The following is a 17,379-nucleotide window of genomic DNA, read 5'->3' on the forward strand; positions in this document are numbered from 1 at the left end:
CTTGACCGGTGCGTGCCAGTAGCAAGTCCCGGCCTGGCTTGCCCAAATTTTATTTCTCCAACGTCCAACCCGTAGCGACACATCCCCGTCTCCGTCTTCCCTGACGCAACTCCTTCTCTCTCCCTCCGGTGCGTCTAACCTTCGGCCTCCCTACCGCGAGCGAACCCTCGCTCCTTGGTTGTTCTCGTTTTTTTCTTCTTCTTCTTCGTCTCGGTTTTCGGTTTCCTATACTTGCTCTCCCCCGCGCGACTGGAACTCTTGTCGGCCGAAACAAGTCGCGCCGTCCTTTGTTCTCCTCCACCGTCGCTCCCAACATCGTCCCTTTTGCGGACAAATCAGGCCTCCGCCGGTGTCGCGTCGCGCAACTTCGGCCACCGTCTTCCCCCGACAAGCTTCAACGCGCTGAAGCCCGACGACCCGGAAGGATCAACCGCTCGCGAGATCAGACTACGACGTGGCAGCGGGTGTCGCACCAACTGGGCGGCTCCCGTCTTCATTCAACCCCCAGGCCGGCACGATGAGTAACCGCCATCTGCCGGCTGGGCAGAACATACAGGGAGGAGCTGGTGGAGTCCCCGGGGTCGATATGGTCGGCGGTCCTGGAGGGCCTCGTCGGAGGCAGGCGCCTCCGTATGTGCCGCAGTATCAACAGCAGCACCACCAGCACCATCACCAGCACATGAATCCCATGTATGGTGGCTACACCCAGTTCGCGCCCCAGCCTTACTACGGCATGCCACCGCAGTACCAGAACACCCAGTACCAGAACGCACAATACCAGCACCAGTATCTCAATGGACAGTACCAGAACGGGGGCATGCCCTCGCCTAGCTACATGCCATATCAAAACTATGCTCGGTCGCCGCCCTCCATGCACCAGTACGTTCCGATGGTCGGCGTGAGCGTGCCGCCGAGCTACCCTCCTCGTCCTGCTCAACAACATTCTCCTGCGCTCTCGACCCCCTACCAGCCCCCGCCTGCGCCGGCTCCGATTCCGCCCCATACGCCATCGTCCACCAACTCCTCCCAGATGATGCCTCCCCCGACTCCGCCGACGCCGCAAACTATAGAGCCGCTAGCCCCTGTCGTTTCTGCTCCTGCTCCCGCTCCTGTTCCTGCCCGGGAGCCTTCACCGGTTCCGAAGGCGAAGGAGCCTTTCCGTGCTCCCGTAAGTTGCGCAATTACAAATACACACGTATAGCCTACTGACATATCCCCAGCTTCCTTGGCTTTCCCACCCTGATGTCGAGTTTCCTGTCAGAACCACCAAGTCACGACGGAGGAGGAGACTCTTGAACGCCGACAGCCAAGCTGTATCCTTGCCCGTCGAGCAGCACGAGGCCGCCACGGAGCAGTCTGAACAAGCCACCATTGCCGAGACAGCGTCAAAAGAACCATCAATTTCTTCCCAGACTCCTGCGACGTCCGCGGCTCCATCCGAGACTGCTGCAACCCCTCGTCAGCCCGCTGAGGAGTCCGCCGTGCCCGTCCAAGCTTCCTCTACTTCTCAACGGTCCCGCACCAACACTGTGACTAGCAGCACCTCGACGGCCACCAGCAGACCCGCCACCCGCTCCTCCGCTGCTCCTGCTCCCGCTCTTCCTTCTTTGCCCAAGTCTGGTGCTAAGGACGCCAAGCCTGCTCGCGCTGAAAAGCCGGTCAATGGCGATGTGGTTGCCGAAACTTCGTCCCAGGATGCGACGTCTACTACTGCCGAGAAGCCCACTGAGCTTGAGTCCGAAGCTGCAGAGGCACCTGCTCCTGCTGTGAAGCTTCCACCCTCAAGCTGGGCTAACCTTTTCGCGAAGCCTGCCGCCGCATCCGTCGCAAAGACTGGTGCTACCAATGGTGCTGTTGCCAGCAGCGCTACTACCAATGGTCATAGTGCGGAAGGTGTTGTTAGTGCCACGAATGGCTCTACTGCCAGTTTCTCAAAGGCCAATGCCAACTCGGTTGCGGAGGCCATTCAATCTTTCCACGTTGGTCTTGCTGACCAGCTTTCGTTCCTCGAGCCTCGCGGCTTGATCAACACCGGCAACATGTGTTACATGAACTCGGTAGGCTGACTTTTCCCTTCATGAAGACAATGCGCTGACCAGATGCAGGTGCTTCAAGTTTTGATGTTTTGCGTTCCGTTTTTTGATTTCCTTAGCCAGATCAGCAAGCGAGCTGTCCATAGCTTCAAGAGCGAGACACCTCTCATTGACGCCATGTGAGTTGCGTGTGGAGCAGTTGAGCGATACAGTGGCTAATTCAACGGCAGGATCATGTTCATGCATGAGTTCAAGATCATCAAGTCTGCTTCTTCAGTCGAACCCCTTCGACGCTCTCTCAAGAACGAGGAGTTGGAGCGCTATGGCGAGCCCTTCACCCCTGAGTTTGTCTACGAAGCTATAAGACAGCTCCCTCGTTTCGCAAGCATGAGGGTGCGTTAAATTCCCCAAACTCTTAATAGCATATACTAACTAGTTACCAGCGAGGCCATCAACAAGACGCCGAAGAGTTCCTGGGTTTCCTTCTCCAATCTCTCGACGACGAGTGCACTTCTGTTATGAATAGCTCTACTCTGGCAGAGCAGTCGGAGAAGGCCAATGCCGCCGAGGGGGCCACTGGTACATCTGATGATTGGCTTGAGGTGGGCAGAAAGCAAAAGGCAGCGGTGACCCGATCCGCTGGATCCAACTCGTCGAGCCCTATCTCCAAGATCTTTGGCGGACTGCTTCGATCAGAGTTCCGCGTTCCCGGGCTGAAAGACTCCATCACCACTGAGCCCTACCAGCCGCTCCAGTTGGATATTGGGTCTTCAGATGTTCGCAACGTGGTTGACGCTCTACGGGGCCTTACCCGCCCCGAGCGTATTCAGGGTGACTTCAACTCACCCCGAGGCAAGGATGTGACGGCCACCAAGCAGGTCTTCATTGAGTCGCTTCCTCCCGTTCTCATCCTGCACCTCAAGCGATTCCAGTTTGATGCGGAGGGCAACGGAACCGTCAAGATTTGGAAGAAGATTGGATATCCTCTGGAGCTCGAGATTCCTCGCGACGTATTGTCTCGGCAGAAACGCCAGACTTACAGCGATGGAGCGATGCCCAAGTATAAGCTGATCAGTGTGGTGTATCACCACGGAAAGAACGCGAGCGGTGGACATTATACGGTTGATGTGCGCCGCCAAGAGGGCCGTGAGTGGATCCGTATCGACGACACGGTCATTCGCAGGGTGCGAAGTGAGGACGTAGCCGAGGGCGGTGAAGAGGAAGAAGTGAAGGACACTCGCAAGGATGGCGCTGTCTCTGGTGCCTCGGGCAGCCGTTTCGATGCCATGACGGAAGACGCAGGGGATGAAGTTGGGTGGAACAAGGTGACAGCTTCCACTGGAGGAGCGAAGAAATGGAGCAGCGTCGCCAATGGGGCCAGCAACGGCACTACCAAGGCGAAGCCGGTCAAGGACAACATCAAAGACAACAAGGTGGCCTACCTGCTGTTCTACCAGCGGGTATAAGGAGCCACACCCACATGACACCTGGACTATAACACTCACTACAGCCCTCCGGCCTAATTCCCCAGCCGTGAAGAGGCGGACACGAATTACCACGAGCTTTAACGGCCGTACGTTTTGGATGAGAGGGACTCGGAAAACAGCATTTTTGGGATGGAGTATGATGCTGGGAGGCGAGGAAAAGGAAAGGCGAAATATTTGATATCAAGCCCAATGCTCGGCGTCCGGCGTCGAGGCATGATTCCTGCGGGTTGGGGTTGGGAGGAGGTGCTGGTGAAATGCCTTTGGCAGGCTGATCAGCAAGACAATTACAGGATCCCATGTAAGATTTGGGAGTTCAGGATGAAGGGCACATTGGGCTACTTCGACTGGACTTCCTCGGACAGCGAGACAAGGGCTGCCTGGAGATGGGCTCTTCGCGGGGCTTGAACCAGATAGTACATTGTATAACTACCTAAAAAGCGTCCATGAGATGGTAATTTAAAAAAGATTCACATATAACAAACGCAATCAGCTGCTCCAAAGTTGTGCAAAATGAGTCAAGTCAGACGACGTCTATACATAGGATACACGGGAACTGTCTAGTCCGTTGAGAGGTTGCCACCAATTTCTCGAGGGGGCGCTGTTCCCTCTCTCATCCACGGTCCTGCTATACACTTCCACCTCGATTTCCACCCGACCCGGGCCCAACAATTTAGTGCTTGCGGACGACGGCAATCGAGTCGAGCTCGTTCTTCTCGGCCTTCTCGGCGGCGACCTCGTCGATGAGGGGCTGGAGGTAGCGGACGTCCTGGGTTGCGTTAGCCGGTAGTCCTTCATGATCCGTGTCTCCATTGCCGAGGGTCAGCGGGGACCATGTTTTTTCTTTCGTACCTGGGCGGTGGTGGTCCACTGCTCCTTGGGGAGGAGCTTGTGCTGGTAGCTGCACTGGACAGCACGTCGGATACGGTAGATGCGCTCGTAGGACTCGCGGTTGTTGAGGCGCTTGAGGGCCTTCTGGGCAACCTCGTTCTCCTCCTCGAGGAGGTCGTCATATCTGTTTCCAACCAATTGAAGACCGCGGTCAGCAAGAGATTCTCAATTCCATCCATCATCCATCATATCGGGCCCAATTGGCGCATATCCATTCGCACCGGGCGTCCGAGGGGGAGAAGAAATTCGCGTACCGGAGACCCATCTGGCGGTAGCCGGAGGCGTTCATGTACCAGGAGGCGGCGGGCTTGAAGATCTTGTAGAGCCACGGCCGGCGGATGATGAAGGGGGCGAGCGAGTACTTCATTGTTGCGGATTGAAATCGGGGTGTTCGGGCGGCAATTGTCCGTCGTCGTCGTCGTCGTCGTCCGTCGGGAATGCGCGAAATGGGGATGGGCTGAGCAATTGCAAAACTTCTGGGAGAGCTCGGAACGTCACGTGATGGCTGATGACCATTCCTGGCTATTTCTCTGGCTGGCGTTCCGATCGGCCAGACGGGGACATCCAAGGTTGAAGGAGCGTGACTTTGCACGTGATCTGACAGCGATCCCGTTTTTGGTTCAAGGCGTTTGTGGCGCTGGGATTGTGGCTCACGGGCACATGGCGTTTGGTGGAGATGAAAATGTGGGGGTCACGCTCCGGATGTCCCGTGTCAAGCCGGGCACTCGGGAAGGGAACGGCCAGGGTCAACGATGACGGAGTTGGAGGTTGATCATAAGCAGGGGAGGAAGGGCAAATCAAACAAAGGGTGAGGTGACGATGACCTGATTTTGATATACAAAGGGCGTTTTATCGAGGTTTCACAGAGAGCCAAGTATATCAGACACAAACTCCGGACGAAAGCTTCCACCCACTGGACCGGAGCACACCCATCCCACGCGGAGCAAGGGTCGAAGATCGGTATCGGACCTTGTCACGGGGGTGGGCGGGAGAGAGATACCGGACCTTACAGCCAACCGCAGACTGGGCGGCATGCGCCATGTTTTCGCTCTCAATCAATCACACAAGCAAGGAGAGCGATACCACATGCACGAGATGCCATCCCTAGAACATTGCAGAAAACTTGGCTGCCCTGTTGCATGCCGTCTTTTCTAGTGCCGATTAGCACAGGCTGCGTCATTTTGGAGAGTGCCGGGCCTTCGCCGGGACCGGCTTGCAGCGGTGCAAGGAAGCTCAGACGAAGTAGGGGTCTTTGTACAGAAGCTACCCAGTAACTAAATAACTCCAGAACAAATAATACAGAGGGAGTTGAAGAAGACTAGAATAAGTGATGTGAGGAAAGAAAAGAGAAGAAGATAAATATTAAAGACTCGGGTTTTTATTATACTATCACCCCGATTTAGGGCCCTGGGAGCCAGCTTTTTGCAGTGAAAGTCCAGGTTCTGCTCACCTCAACTCCCATGGACCCCTTCTCACTCGGACCAGAGTTCCAAACCTGTCAAACCACTGCCCTATTTCCCTGAACCACTTCACATCCAAATCCCATTTTTCGGCCTCGAAAATTATTGTGCCGGAATGAGATGAGAGCTTCTTTTCTTGGGCGATTGCGTTGGCCTGGGCGACCGTGGAAGCCTCTCACCTTGACAAACCCCAATTTCACGCGAATCCCATTGCATCAACAGGTAGAGGAAGAGCGCCTGCCCGACTACATCGCATCGCGATACTACCCGGTTCGCATTGGTGAAGCCCTCAGGGATCGTTATCAGATTGTGGGCAAGCTGGGCTTCGGAACTACCTCGACAGTTTGGTTGGCGCGCGACCTGGAGTAGGATGCTCTCAATGGATGTCTCATATGTGAGTGATGCTTCACTAACAGGCAATAGGAGCCGCAAGCATGTGGCGCTAAAGCTCTTCGTAAACTCGGAGTCTATAGGTGAGCACCTAGATCACGAACTCTCAATATACAAGCGCATTTCCAAATCTTCGACAAAACATCCTGGTCGCGATGCTGTCAGGGAACTCTTGGACTCTTTCGATGTTGCTGGTCCAGACGGATGTCACCGATGCTTGGTGCACCCTCCTCTAAATGAGAGCATGTTGACCTTCCTTCACCGCAACCCAGTGAGGAGGACTACCAGCGCTAGTCCTCGCCTTCACTCTCCATCGTCTTTTCCTTGCGTTGGATTTTCTACATACGGAATGCCAGATCATCCATACAGGTGCGTATTAGGGAGCTGAACCAAGCAGGACTAGATTTAGCTATGTTCTTCACAGACAACGAAGGGTGCTAAACTGCTAAGTAGATATCAAAGCCGATAATATTATGTTCAGCGTCGAGGATGACTCGATTTTCAGCGATTTCGAGGAGCAAGAACTTGTCGACCCGTCTCCGCGAAAGCTAGTAGACGGAAGAATCATCTATCTATCACGCAAGCTCCGGATGCCAAAGACATGGGGCGCGCCGGTCCTTTGTGATTTTGGCTCGGCCGTTCCTGGAGATATAGAGCATACAGAAGATGTACAGCCCGATATATACAGAGCGACAGAGGTTATCCTGGAAGCACCGTGGTCGTATGAGGTCGACATATGGAATACAGGCTGCATGGTAAGTACTCGAGATGGATATGTAGCTGTAGGGTTTGAAGAGTTAATTCGTGTCTATCCTGATTTAGATATGGGATCTCTTCGAAGGTGGTCACCTATTTACAGGACGTGATCCTGAATATCAGTCGTATCGCAGTCGAGCACACCTTGCCGAGATGACCGCATTGCTTGGACAACCTCCGCAGGCGCTCCTTCAGTCAGGCAAGTCAAGTCGTAAATTCTTTACGGATCAAGGTGAGCTCTGTGTGCCTGACTTGAGATGATTACATCAACTCATCATGCTTCTTTTGTAGGAGATTTCCGTGCAGATATTCCCTTTGCAGAGAGAATATCGCTCGAGGGAAAAGAGACCAGCCTAGAAGGGGAAAGTCAAAGGAGATTCCTCACCATGATGCAAAAGATGCTTCAATGGGATCCTTCGAAGCGTTCCTCAGCGAAGGCGCTGGCCGAGGATGAATGGATCATGGAGCATATGTAGTTGGCGAGCTCAGTAATAGCAAGATGCCAAACGTGAAATGTTATAATGGATAACTCGGATGTCAACCTACCTATACTGACAATCTAGGTACGCTTCCCTGTGTGACAGTGGAACCCATCCATTGTGGAACATCAGTGTAGGCCGGCTCATGCCGGGCGAGCAACCCCAGCGATGGAAGGGGAAATTCTGCAATCGATGGATGGATCCAATGTCACTCTCCAGTGGGTCACGCTCTCGCTGTTGTTAGCAACATTACCATGTATCCGGCTGCCGGACTGCGAGTGCGAAACCAGCGCCCCATCCTTGGCCGATGCAAAGCCGCTGCTGGGCCCTGGGCTGCAGCGACCGATATAGCGCGTGTAGCGGGTGCCCTCCGCCGCCGATTAGGTTCCCCGTCCTCCTCCGCTCCGTCAAACTTGGTCCTTCTCTTTCTTCTTCTTAGTCCTTCCACTTTCTTGCCTCTTTCTATTCTTCACTCCCTTCTTCTTTTTGGCCTCTTTTCTTCCTCTTCCTCTTCCGCCCTCATCCCCCCCAAGCGTCCGCATCCCTCCCGTCCCATTCCCGCCCGGTCTCCAGGCCACCGCCGTCTCCCGTCACCTTCTCTTTTTTAAGCCATCTCCCCCCAGGTCAATGGCCGGCGCCAATCGCTGAGCGGGAAACGGTCGGTCACGGCGCGTGGGAGCACTCCCCCGCAGTACCTTCGTACCGGCTGCGCTGCGAGGCTCCTATACCGGCACGAGGACAACACACAGACGCACCGGACGGGTTCGTTTTTCGAGGGCGGAATCGGATCGGGGAATCACGAGGGTGAGAGAGGGTCATCTTGGTTTGGAAGCGCTCGGTTCCCGGCCCCGAACGGCATCGCTTTCGTCGCCCACGACGGGCGCCGTCCAGGTGAAGGAAGAAAAAGAGGTCGACAACGCTTCGAGTCGAGTGAGGACGATCACGGCCATCGACGGCATTGGCTGAGCGACGACTGTCAACCACCGAGAGATCCGACCTCCAATCCTCGGTCACGTCCACCGGGTGAGATCATCGCGCGACGATCGAGCGGCAAAAGACGGCGGGCGACATCCAGAGACGAGTGGGATGTCTTCTCACGACCAGGCAACTTCGCAAGCCTCTCGGTCGCCATCATCAGAGTATGCTGCATCCTCCTACAGTCTCCCGGCCGCCTCCGACGCTCCAATGCACTCCTCCAGGGTGACCCCGCTGCACCGATGGGCTCTCAACGCCTCCGATTCGCAATTCAACGCCATCTCGGGTGCAGTGGGAGGCTTCACCTCGGGCGTCGTCACTTGCCCCCTCGACGTCATCAAGACCAAGCTGCAGGCCCAGGGAGGATATGCCGCACTTAACAGAGGGCGACATGTCGGCCATCCGAAGCTGTACAACGGGTTGATCGGTTCGGCAAAGGTCATCTGGCGGGAAGAGGGAATTCGAGGTCTCTACCGTGGTCTTGGACCGATTGTCATGGGATATCTGCCTACATGGGCTGTGTACTTTACCGTCTACAACAAGAGCAAGGGGTGGTTATCCCAACACTATGGTAGGTCGACACAAATACGGCATAAGGCTGGTCCACATGCTAACTTGACTTTTGTCCAACAGACAACAGCCATCTCGTCAATCTATGGTCGTCGATAACGGCTGGAGCCAGCAGCACCATTGTCACAAACCCCATATGGGTCATCAAGACTCGGCTCATGTCTCAGAGCAGTGTCCGTCACAGCCATGATCACACTTCCCTTTATCCGAAAGCAGGCAGCACGCCAACATCTCGACCGACTCTGCACGACTGGCATTATCGGTCAACGATAGATGCCGCCCGCAAGATGTACACGTCGGAGGGTATCATTTCCTTCTACTCGGGTCTAACACCGGCTCTCCTCGGCTTGTCACATGTCGCTGTTCAGTTCCCGACATACGAATACCTCAAGACCAAATTCACCGGACATAGCATGGGCGAGTCAGCCGAAGGCGAAAAGGCGAACGTTGTCGGAATATTGTCAGCCTCGATCTTATCCAAGATCGTCGCCAGCAGTGCGACATATCCCCACGAAGTCATCCGAACCCGATTACAAACGCAACGCCGTCCACTCGCCGGTGAGGAGTTCGTACAGGGCATGGGGGTGACAACTACGGGCCCGAGGGTGCCACGCACTCCGGCTCAACCGCCCAAGTATCAGGGTGTTATCCACACATTCCAGACCATCTTGCGAGAAGAAGGTTGGCGGGCCTTTTACGCAGGATTGGGAACCAACATGATGCGTGCCGTACCTGCAGCAACGGTCACCTTGTTGACATATGAAACTGTCATGAGTGAACTTCTCAAGACGAGGGCCGAGGCACGGCATCTTCTGCTAGATTCGAGGACAGAGCCATAGATGGTGTCTTAGGATCCGGCTTATGAAAGAAACAGCAAGTATTTACAGGAGGCGGAAATATTTAAGAAGGGCCGTTCAGATAGGTCCATGAGAGAGGATTGGGGCAAGGCTGAGATACCCTTGGTCGGCTGTCGGTACGGTATAGACATATTCTGGTTCACAAGTGGACGTTTTGGTGGCGGCTTGGTTCCTATGGATGATTGGCGCTCGCATACACACAGAGATACACGCGCACGCGCACATGGTTGCACAAACCCTTTCCGTCTTGTTTCGAGAGGTCATTGTCTCATTGAGCTGCACGGGCGGACCTGTTGACGTCGAGGATGCATGGCGAGCATGTAAGAGGAGTTTGATTGGTTACAAGTGCAGCCTGACAGTAGACGCGGAAATGTTAAACATGACCAATAGCGTTTTTTTTAGTACTGATGTTTTGATATCTTGAATGACAAAAAAAAACACTGCTTCAATCGCTTTCCATGCGCCAATGTCTATGTTGCAATTGTGTCCATGCCGAGTTGACCATTATGATGAGCGTTCGCCTCTTGATTGACGTTCGCCATTTGCTGGGAGTCTCGTATGTCTCTTTGGACGGGATGTCAGTAACATGGTGCACAATAGTCAGTGAGAAGACGTACTGCTTGTTCTCTAGCAGAGTGGATAGAGGAGCGAGTGTATCTGTTGAGTGAAGATCCATGTTAGTTTTATGGACAAGTTTACAACCCATAAAGAGGAAGGAGCTTGAGTCAAAGACACTGCAGCATCCAGTTCTCATAGCCAGTATCGAGGCCAATTGCGAATTGCAAGATTTGAGATGTTGGAATAACTTCACTCCTGAACACGCCACTTTTCTCACTCACACGAACAGCACGCAGGCCATGGTAAAGGCGGCCGCAGGGGCCATGAGCTTCTAAAGGTGGAAATATGTTAGCATTAAGACGGAGAACATCAACTATCAAAAGATGGAAGAATAGCAATAGAACTTACTCGAGGGTTTATCATCTTTGTTACAGGCCTCGGGAGTTGTAAGTTGTCAGTCAACATCTCGCCTAAACTGGTGATTCCCGCCAAGCCTTTCGACCGGGTTTGTTCAACTTATGCGGCATACCTGCATACCTTCAATTGATGCACGCGACACCTCGAGCCGCTGATTAATCCCATCTATCGGTTCTCCCCACACAATCGCGCAATCGCCCATTATCTAAGCGACCAAGGGACGTTGGCCCGTGCGCCTTTCCGCTGCCGAACAGTGTTTGGTCCAAGCTCCCGGGAGCTTGAGTTGCCATGGACAACCCTGATTGGCTGTAGGCCGAGACATGGGGGAGGCAGGCGCTGTTCGCATGCCCAAATGCGACTGCGACGGGCAGCGCGCGACCCAGGCCAGACCCTTCCCCCCCCCCCCCCCAAGGCGCCCAACCTCTTCTTGTTTTGACCCCTTTTGCCCTCTTCATCTCTTCCTCTCATCTCTACGCGCATCAGAAACTACGCGGCGATTTTTCGCCAGCAGATACACTACCTTATCTAGGCGGACCTAGCTCTGCTCAGTTCCTCTTGTCGCATTCGCGGCCGCATCGCATACGCGCAAAAACAAACTTCTGCAGCCATGCCCGTTGAGCTCCGCAAGCGCAAGGCCCGCGAGCCTCCTGCGCCGCCACCCGCGCCCGCGAAGAAGAGGACGCCGGCTGCTAAGACCGGCAAGGCCGCTGCTGCCAAGGTGAAGGCCGCTCCCGCAAAGGCCCCCGGCAAGAGAGGCAGACCTGCCAAGGCCAAGGTCGAGGAAGAGCCCGCCAAGGAGGAGGAAGAGAAGAAGGAAGAGGAGAAGGTTGAAGAGGAAAAGGAAGAAGAGAAGACTGAGGAGAAGGTCGAGGAACCTAAGGAGACCAAAAAGAAGAGCGACAAGGCCGAGGTTGGCGATGTCGTCGACCTTGATGGCTTCGGCGGCGAGATTGAGACCAACGAGGGCGAAAAGACAACTCTGAAGGCGCTCGTCGATGAGAGCAAGGCCGGTGTCGTCCTCTTCACCTACCCCAAGGCTTCTACTCCAGGATGTAAGTTGACGCCGCCCACGTATCTGACCTTGTTCGCGCAGTTTACTAATCCTCCATCGCAGGCACAAAGCAGGTCTGCTTCTTCCGCGACTCGTATGAGCCCCTCACCGCAGGCGGCCTGGCAATCTACGGTCTCAGCACCGACTCTCCCAAGGCCAACACGACCTTCAAGGACAAGCAGAAGCTCCCTTACCCTCTGCTGTGCGACCCCAAGGCGACGCTCATCGGTGCCATCGGCCTCAAGAAGGTTCCCAAGGGCACCCAGCGCGGCGTCTTTGTCATTGACAAGGAGGGCAAGGTCCTTGTTGCCGAGCCCGGAAGCCCTCAGGGTACTGTTGACAGGGTGAAGAAGCTCGTTGAGGAGCTTGGTGCTTAGGGTTGAGATGGATGATACACTGCGTATGGATGACTGGACTTGGTAGCAAGGAGCAACAGGAAGGGATTGTTCTGGATTTTTGTTTTGTACGGGTATCTTTGTTAGCAGTGTCATGAAGGATCAATAGACCGCAATGGTATATAGAGTGTGAGCTAGACATGTCGAGGATGACGGTCCGGCCATACCCGTGACGTGAGGTTGTGTGCTTGTGCTTGGTCCATGGAGTCTGTCTATTTGGGCACGGAGACCATGGCCACATACACTGTGCTGTGATGCTATCTTCTCTGTATTCCATGCACTTATTTGCTCGACAGGTATGTTGTGTATGCTAATGGAAGCTTTGGATATATGTTCTCTATGCCTAGCTAGCTGGTGACTCTCCAGTTCAGACATGGCGCAGGTAGGATAGTGTCCATCTTTGTCCATTCTAGCCCAGCTTTGATTTCTAGATTTCAGCATTTTAGATGCGTCTATCGATCTATTTGTTTTCTTCCTCATTCTTAGGTCATGTAGTTCATAAACACCCGCACTCAAATAAGGTGGATTTGACCAGGCGTGGCCAAGTTGAATTTTTTGACTCTCTTCAAGATGCGACACCTGCGCTCAAAACATTACTTCACCACAACCCGGGAAATCCATAGATAATAATACAAAACCATAAAAAATACATGCTTACAGAGACTTTAATTCTCCTTTGACGTGTCCCAATTGCCCCTTCATGTCAGGATCGTGATACAGGGTAGGCAACTTTGCTCGGGCTCGGTAGAGTCTCGGCTGAACCGGACCCGCCAGCAACGGGCCAATAATCACGACGCCATTTCAACTTGGGAATTGAACCATCACCCGAACCTCAACGACAACCTTCACCAGCGTCTCCGCCATCATGTCGTCTCAAGCGGCCGCTAAAGCTGCCGGTGGCCTGGTCAGCATCGCCAAGGTACGCACCAGACCCGATTTCTGCGACTCAATGCCTCTCAATGGTTCCCCGGGAGCTGGCCGAACTTGGCCGGATCGAATTGCCTCTCGGATCATGGAAAGGTGCTAACACTTAGGTACAGAAGCAAACCGTCCAGTCGACGGGCGTTTGGGAGGTTCTCCGACGATTCTTCGCCATCGACCCCGAGCGATCCAACGGTGTCCCTCTCAACCCTCACTTCCGTAACCCTCCCCCGGCGCCAACCCTCCTCTCGAGTACGACGACCCCGTGACGCTGCCCGCGGGCGACATCGCCGACAACCCCTACTGGAAGCGAGACTCGCGACGCAACTACCCCCAGCTCAGCGTCGTCAACCAGTCCCAGTTCGCCCAGCTCCTCACCGTCGGCAGCGCTGCTGCTCCCAAGGTCGAGCTCATCGGCGAGGCGGGCGAGAAGCAGCTCGTTGCCGTCAAGGAGGAGTCCCAGACCGGTCTTGCTCAGGCCCTCGGCAAGGTGGCGCCCGGCGAGGCCACCAAGGATGTGTTTGTGAACGGTCTGCCGCCGCTGCCCAGCGGCCAGAGCCTCTCTTCTGGAGCTTGGGATGTCCACAAGTACGAGGTGACGGACACCTCGTACGGCGAGGGGTAGGTCATGACGCCGAGAGGTTGACGGATGGATGAGCTAACTGTGTGCAGATACCCTTGCAGGTCGTTCAAGTAAATTAGAAGCGAAGGAAGATGCTGTGTATACAATTACGAGGCAGTGAAGGGTATAGAAATTTCCATTGACAATGCAGATGATTTCCTTTTTCATGCTCGATCATCCCAAACTCCGGCTTTTAGCGTATCCAGGCTCTCAGATTCCCACCAGTCCAAACTCCGATCCCTGGTTGTTGGTAGACTCTATTTAGGGTGTTGAAGATGGCCCAGACGACTCCTTTCCACCGCCACCGGCCATTCGTTCAACAATCTTGGCCTTTCCCTGCGCCCTTTTGATACGGTCGTCAAAGTCTTGGACCGCATCATCCGAGTTTTCCGTCGAGAGTGTGTCTGGCTCGACGAGAGCATACAAGGTGTTGACGTTCTTCTCCAGCCTTGCATTCCTCGGCAGTGGTGGTAACGTGCAGGCTGAGCTGGATCCATCTTTCGGTGGCATGCGATTTGCCCAAACAACAGCCTTTCCTGCCAAGCGGCCACTCTCGAGGAACTTTTCGAATCCCTTCTCCATGCCAAAGGACCGGCCTTCGATGCGGCCCGCTTTGATGCCGTCCTTGAGGCCTAGTTGGTAGCCTTCTGAGTAGAAGCGCTCCTCGAGGTTGAGGACGTCCTCGAAGGGGTCGGATGTGTCGTTTCTTGTCTCCATTGTGATTAATGCTGAGCTGCTGACTCTTGGGGTTGCGGATTTGTAAGTGAAGTGAGTGAGTTGAGTGAGGACGGCAGAATTTGCGTCACCGCCCGACTAATGGCGGGGCATTTACTAACAATCGTCACTCATAACTTACCAACAATGAAGCACACAAGATGCAACGGGAAGAGAAACGCTCGCTTACTGCCAATTAGGTTTGTCATGTTCAATGTATGTCAATTTGAATGTTTTGATGCAAAAGCTACCCTCTATTGAAACCATCCGTGATCCAACGCCCTGCGCTCTATGCTCATGAATCCATCCGTCTATTGCATACCGAAGATCATGCCGCCGTTGGCACAGATGACCTGGCCAGTGATCCACGAACTCTCGGGACCAGCAAGCATGGCGACGACTCCAGCAATCTCCTCGGCCTCACCGGCACGGCCACCAGTCGTCTTAGCCTCCTCGACGATAGCGGGGTCGTCGACACCAGGGCGCACAGCCATGAGGGGAGCGTTCTGAATGAAGGGCTTGATGAGCTGCTTGAACTCGTCCGAGTTGCGCGAGTACATCTCGGAGCGGACGGGCCCGGGGTTGATGGCGTTGACGGTGCAGTTCTCGCTGAGCTCACGGGCCCAGGTTTTTGTCATGGCCTCGAGAGCGGCCTTGGTACCGCCGTAGACGCTCTGTCCGACGAAACCCAGGCTTGAGCTCACACTGCTGAGGTTGATAATGCGGCCGGAGCGGTCGTTGGGGAGGTAGGGCTGAGCAGCCTGGACGAGCAGCAGGGGGCCTAGGACGTTGACATTGAAGCTGGTGGTAAAGTCCTGGGGCTTGATGTCGGGGATCTTGTCGTTGAGGGCGACACCGGCGTTGTTGACGAGGATGTCGATGCGGAGAGGGCTGAAGGCTTCAGCAGCCTGCGAGATGAGACTGGCGGGGCCGGTGGTGGTGCCGAGGTCGGCCTGGATGGGCACGGCCTTGATGGAGTGCTTGGAGGACAGCTCGGCGGCCAGGCTGGCTGTGGAAGCGGCAGAGTTGGCAGATGTGTAGGCAAGGACGAGGTTTGCGCCGCGGGCGGCGAGAGCCTTGGAGATGGCCAGACCGATGCCTGGGAGTGTTCAGTGGTTAGCTGGGCATGGCGAGATGTCAATTGAGTGTGTAAGTACCTCGGGAGGCGCCAGTGACGACGGCGAGCTTGCCAACAAGAGGGAGAGCCATTGTGATGATACGTGAGATGGTGTTGAAGGTTAGACAAGCACAAGAGGAATTGAGCACAACCAAGTAACACCAAGAAACCGTCTATTCAACAGACAGACAAACTACCAGGCGCATGCACCATCTTTATACCTCCTCCCATCCCATGCCATCCTCCTCATGACGCCCCGCCGCCTCACTCTTGACGAGAAAAAGGGACCCCGCGGCCATGAAAAGCGAAGCCGAAGCGTAAAAATCACCGGCAAAACCACAAACTCCCCCCACCTGCCAACGTTTTACTTCTTGCGCGCCAATGACGGTCCAGCACGAGATATCCTCTCCCGGGGCCGGAATCGTCATCCCGTGGCTGGTTAGGTGTCGGTCTTGAGAGGTGCGGCTGCTGCTGCTGCGTCCAGGAGAGGTAATTTCCTCTTTGGTGGTCAGGTGGTCACTGAGTGTAAACGCGCTCCAGTGAAGCTGGGAGGTTTCAGTGGAGATGGTCAGTGGGCGACCCCGCTGTGGTGTAGCGTGTGTCGGTTGTTGTTATGGCGGGGGGCCGCCTATACTTCGGCGGGGTTGGATGCCGACCTCCGATGGAGGGAGAGGGAGGGGCACCGCAAAAATTGGACCCGCGATTGAGAGACACGGAGGCCGGTCAATCAATCAATCATTGAATCCATGAGGTGGGCCAAGCTCCGTCGAGCCTCATTCATCATCGAGCAGACCGAACCCTTGCACACCGACAGGCACACCTAGACTCTTCTCCTCTACAGCCGCAGCCATGGATATCCGCGTCCTCACCAGTGCGGACCTCCCCTCATCCAGCACGCCAACCTCGAGAACCTCCCCGAGAACTACTTCCTCAAGTACTACCTCTACCACGCCCTCTCGTGGCCCCAGCTCAGCTACGTCGCCGTCGACGTCTCGCGCCCAAGAAGAACCCCTACGAGTACCCCAAGATCGTCGGCTATGTCCTCGCAAAGATGGAGGAGGAGCCCACCGACGGCGTCCAGCACGGCCACATCACCAGCCTGAGCGTCATGCGCACACACCGACGGTTGGGTATTGCGGAGAAGCTGATGCGACAGAGCCGTGCGTACAATCCTTGACTCGGACATATACAGACCACTGACCTTCCCCAGAGCTCGCTATGGTCGAGACATTCCAGGCCAAGTACGTCTCCCTCCACGTCCGCGTCTCCAACGCCGCGGCCCGCCACCTCTACGAGGACACCCTGGGCTTCAAGAACGAAAAGACAGAGTCCAAGTACTACGCTGACGGTGAGGACGCCTTCTGCATGCGCCTCGACCTCGACGTCATCAAGGCCCAGGTCGACGAGGCCGCCGAGGACGAGCACGACGACGAGGGTGATGCTGTGGGCGAGGTCGGCCGAGACCCCGAGGCCGACAAGAAGAAGAAGAAGATCAAGGTCGCTGTGGGGAGGGGACTTGGCGTTGGTGCGTTGGTGGAAAAGGACGAGTCGAAGCACTGAGGGAGGTTAAAGAGGGGGGTGTATTGTACATATAGAGGGATAGACAAAAGTTGTGTGATCCAGGTGAAGCACAATGACAAACGGGGAAAAACATTTGATGATATGATATTCATGGTATCATTCACGCTC

The 17,379-nt window shown here is 55.1% G+C and overlaps 9 protein-coding genes across 9 annotated transcripts; 6 read left to right on the forward strand and 3 right to left on the reverse strand.

The window, feature by feature from the left end:
• Positions 1-517: 517 nt before the first annotated feature.
• MRS44_008012 (uncharacterized protein) lies at positions 518-3,570 on the forward strand (the record flags this gene model as incomplete). The annotated part of the gene is made up of 6 exons (XM_065620737.1): positions 518-1,168; positions 1,221-2,057; positions 2,106-2,212; positions 2,264-2,426; positions 2,477-3,493; positions 3,544-3,570. 6 exons carry the CDS (start codon positions 518-520, stop codon positions 3,568-3,570), a joined length of 2,802 nt encoding a protein of 933 aa, XP_065476809.1.
• A 620-nt stretch (positions 3,571-4,190) lies between these two features.
• On the reverse strand, positions 4,191-4,775 carry MRS44_008013 (uncharacterized protein; the record flags this gene model as incomplete). Its single annotated transcript, XM_046270887.2, has 3 exons — positions 4,191-4,286; positions 4,370-4,532; positions 4,663-4,775. 3 exons carry the CDS (start codon positions 4,773-4,775, stop codon positions 4,191-4,193), a joined length of 372 nt encoding a protein of 123 aa, XP_046133966.2.
• A 1,213-nt stretch (positions 4,776-5,988) lies between these two features.
• Positions 5,989-7,490, forward strand: MRS44_008014 (uncharacterized protein; the record flags this gene model as incomplete). Its single annotated transcript, XM_065620738.1, has 5 exons — positions 5,989-6,233; positions 6,292-6,627; positions 6,740-7,013; positions 7,081-7,246; positions 7,306-7,490. The coding sequence occupies 5 exons, from the start codon at positions 5,989-5,991 to the stop codon at positions 7,488-7,490; spliced, it is 1,206 nt and encodes a 401-aa protein (XP_065476810.1).
• Positions 7,491-8,678: 1,188 nt separating this feature from the next.
• Positions 8,679-9,877, forward strand: MRS44_008015 (uncharacterized protein; the record flags this gene model as incomplete). The annotated part of the gene is made up of 2 exons (XM_065620739.1): positions 8,679-9,039; positions 9,102-9,877. The coding sequence occupies 2 exons, from the start codon at positions 8,679-8,681 to the stop codon at positions 9,875-9,877; spliced, it is 1,137 nt and encodes a 378-aa protein (XP_065476811.1).
• Positions 9,878-11,477: 1,600 nt separating this feature from the next.
• Positions 11,478-12,298, forward strand: MRS44_008016 (uncharacterized protein; the record flags this gene model as incomplete). The annotated part of the gene is made up of 2 exons (XM_046279447.2): positions 11,478-11,922; positions 11,985-12,298. The coding sequence occupies 2 exons, from the start codon at positions 11,478-11,480 to the stop codon at positions 12,296-12,298; spliced, it is 759 nt and encodes a 252-aa protein (XP_046133963.1).
• An 883-nt stretch (positions 12,299-13,181) lies between these two features.
• Positions 13,182-13,862, forward strand: MRS44_008017 (uncharacterized protein; the record flags this gene model as incomplete). The annotated part of the gene is made up of 3 exons (XM_065620740.1): positions 13,182-13,235; positions 13,357-13,489; positions 13,552-13,862. 3 exons carry the CDS (start codon positions 13,182-13,184, stop codon positions 13,860-13,862), a joined length of 498 nt encoding a protein of 165 aa, XP_065476812.1.
• Positions 13,863-14,120: 258 nt separating this feature from the next.
• On the reverse strand, positions 14,121-14,576 carry MRS44_008018 (uncharacterized protein; the record flags this gene model as incomplete). Its single annotated transcript, XM_065620741.1, has 1 exon — positions 14,121-14,576. One exon carries the CDS (start codon positions 14,574-14,576, stop codon positions 14,121-14,123), a length of 456 nt encoding a protein of 151 aa, XP_065476813.1.
• Positions 14,577-14,884: 308 nt separating this feature from the next.
• Positions 14,885-15,782, reverse strand: MRS44_008019 (uncharacterized protein; the record flags this gene model as incomplete). Its single annotated transcript, XM_046280039.2, has 2 exons — positions 14,885-15,672; positions 15,731-15,782. The coding sequence occupies 2 exons, from the start codon at positions 15,780-15,782 to the stop codon at positions 14,885-14,887; spliced, it is 840 nt and encodes a 279-aa protein (XP_046133961.2).
• A 757-nt stretch (positions 15,783-16,539) lies between these two features.
• MRS44_008020 (uncharacterized protein) lies at positions 16,540-17,250 on the forward strand (the record flags this gene model as incomplete). The annotated part of the gene is made up of 3 exons (XM_065620742.1): positions 16,540-16,561; positions 16,626-16,850; positions 16,901-17,250. 3 exons carry the CDS (start codon positions 16,540-16,542, stop codon positions 17,248-17,250), a joined length of 597 nt encoding a protein of 198 aa, XP_065476814.1.
• Positions 17,251-17,379: the final 129 nt, after the last annotated feature.

The sequence above is a fragment of the Fusarium solani genome, assembly GCF_023522795.1.
Source record: "Fusarium solani strain SB1 chromosome Unknown bctg00000004, whole genome shotgun sequence".
Lineage (NCBI taxonomy): Eukaryota > Fungi > Ascomycota > Sordariomycetes > Hypocreales > Nectriaceae > Fusarium > Fusarium solani.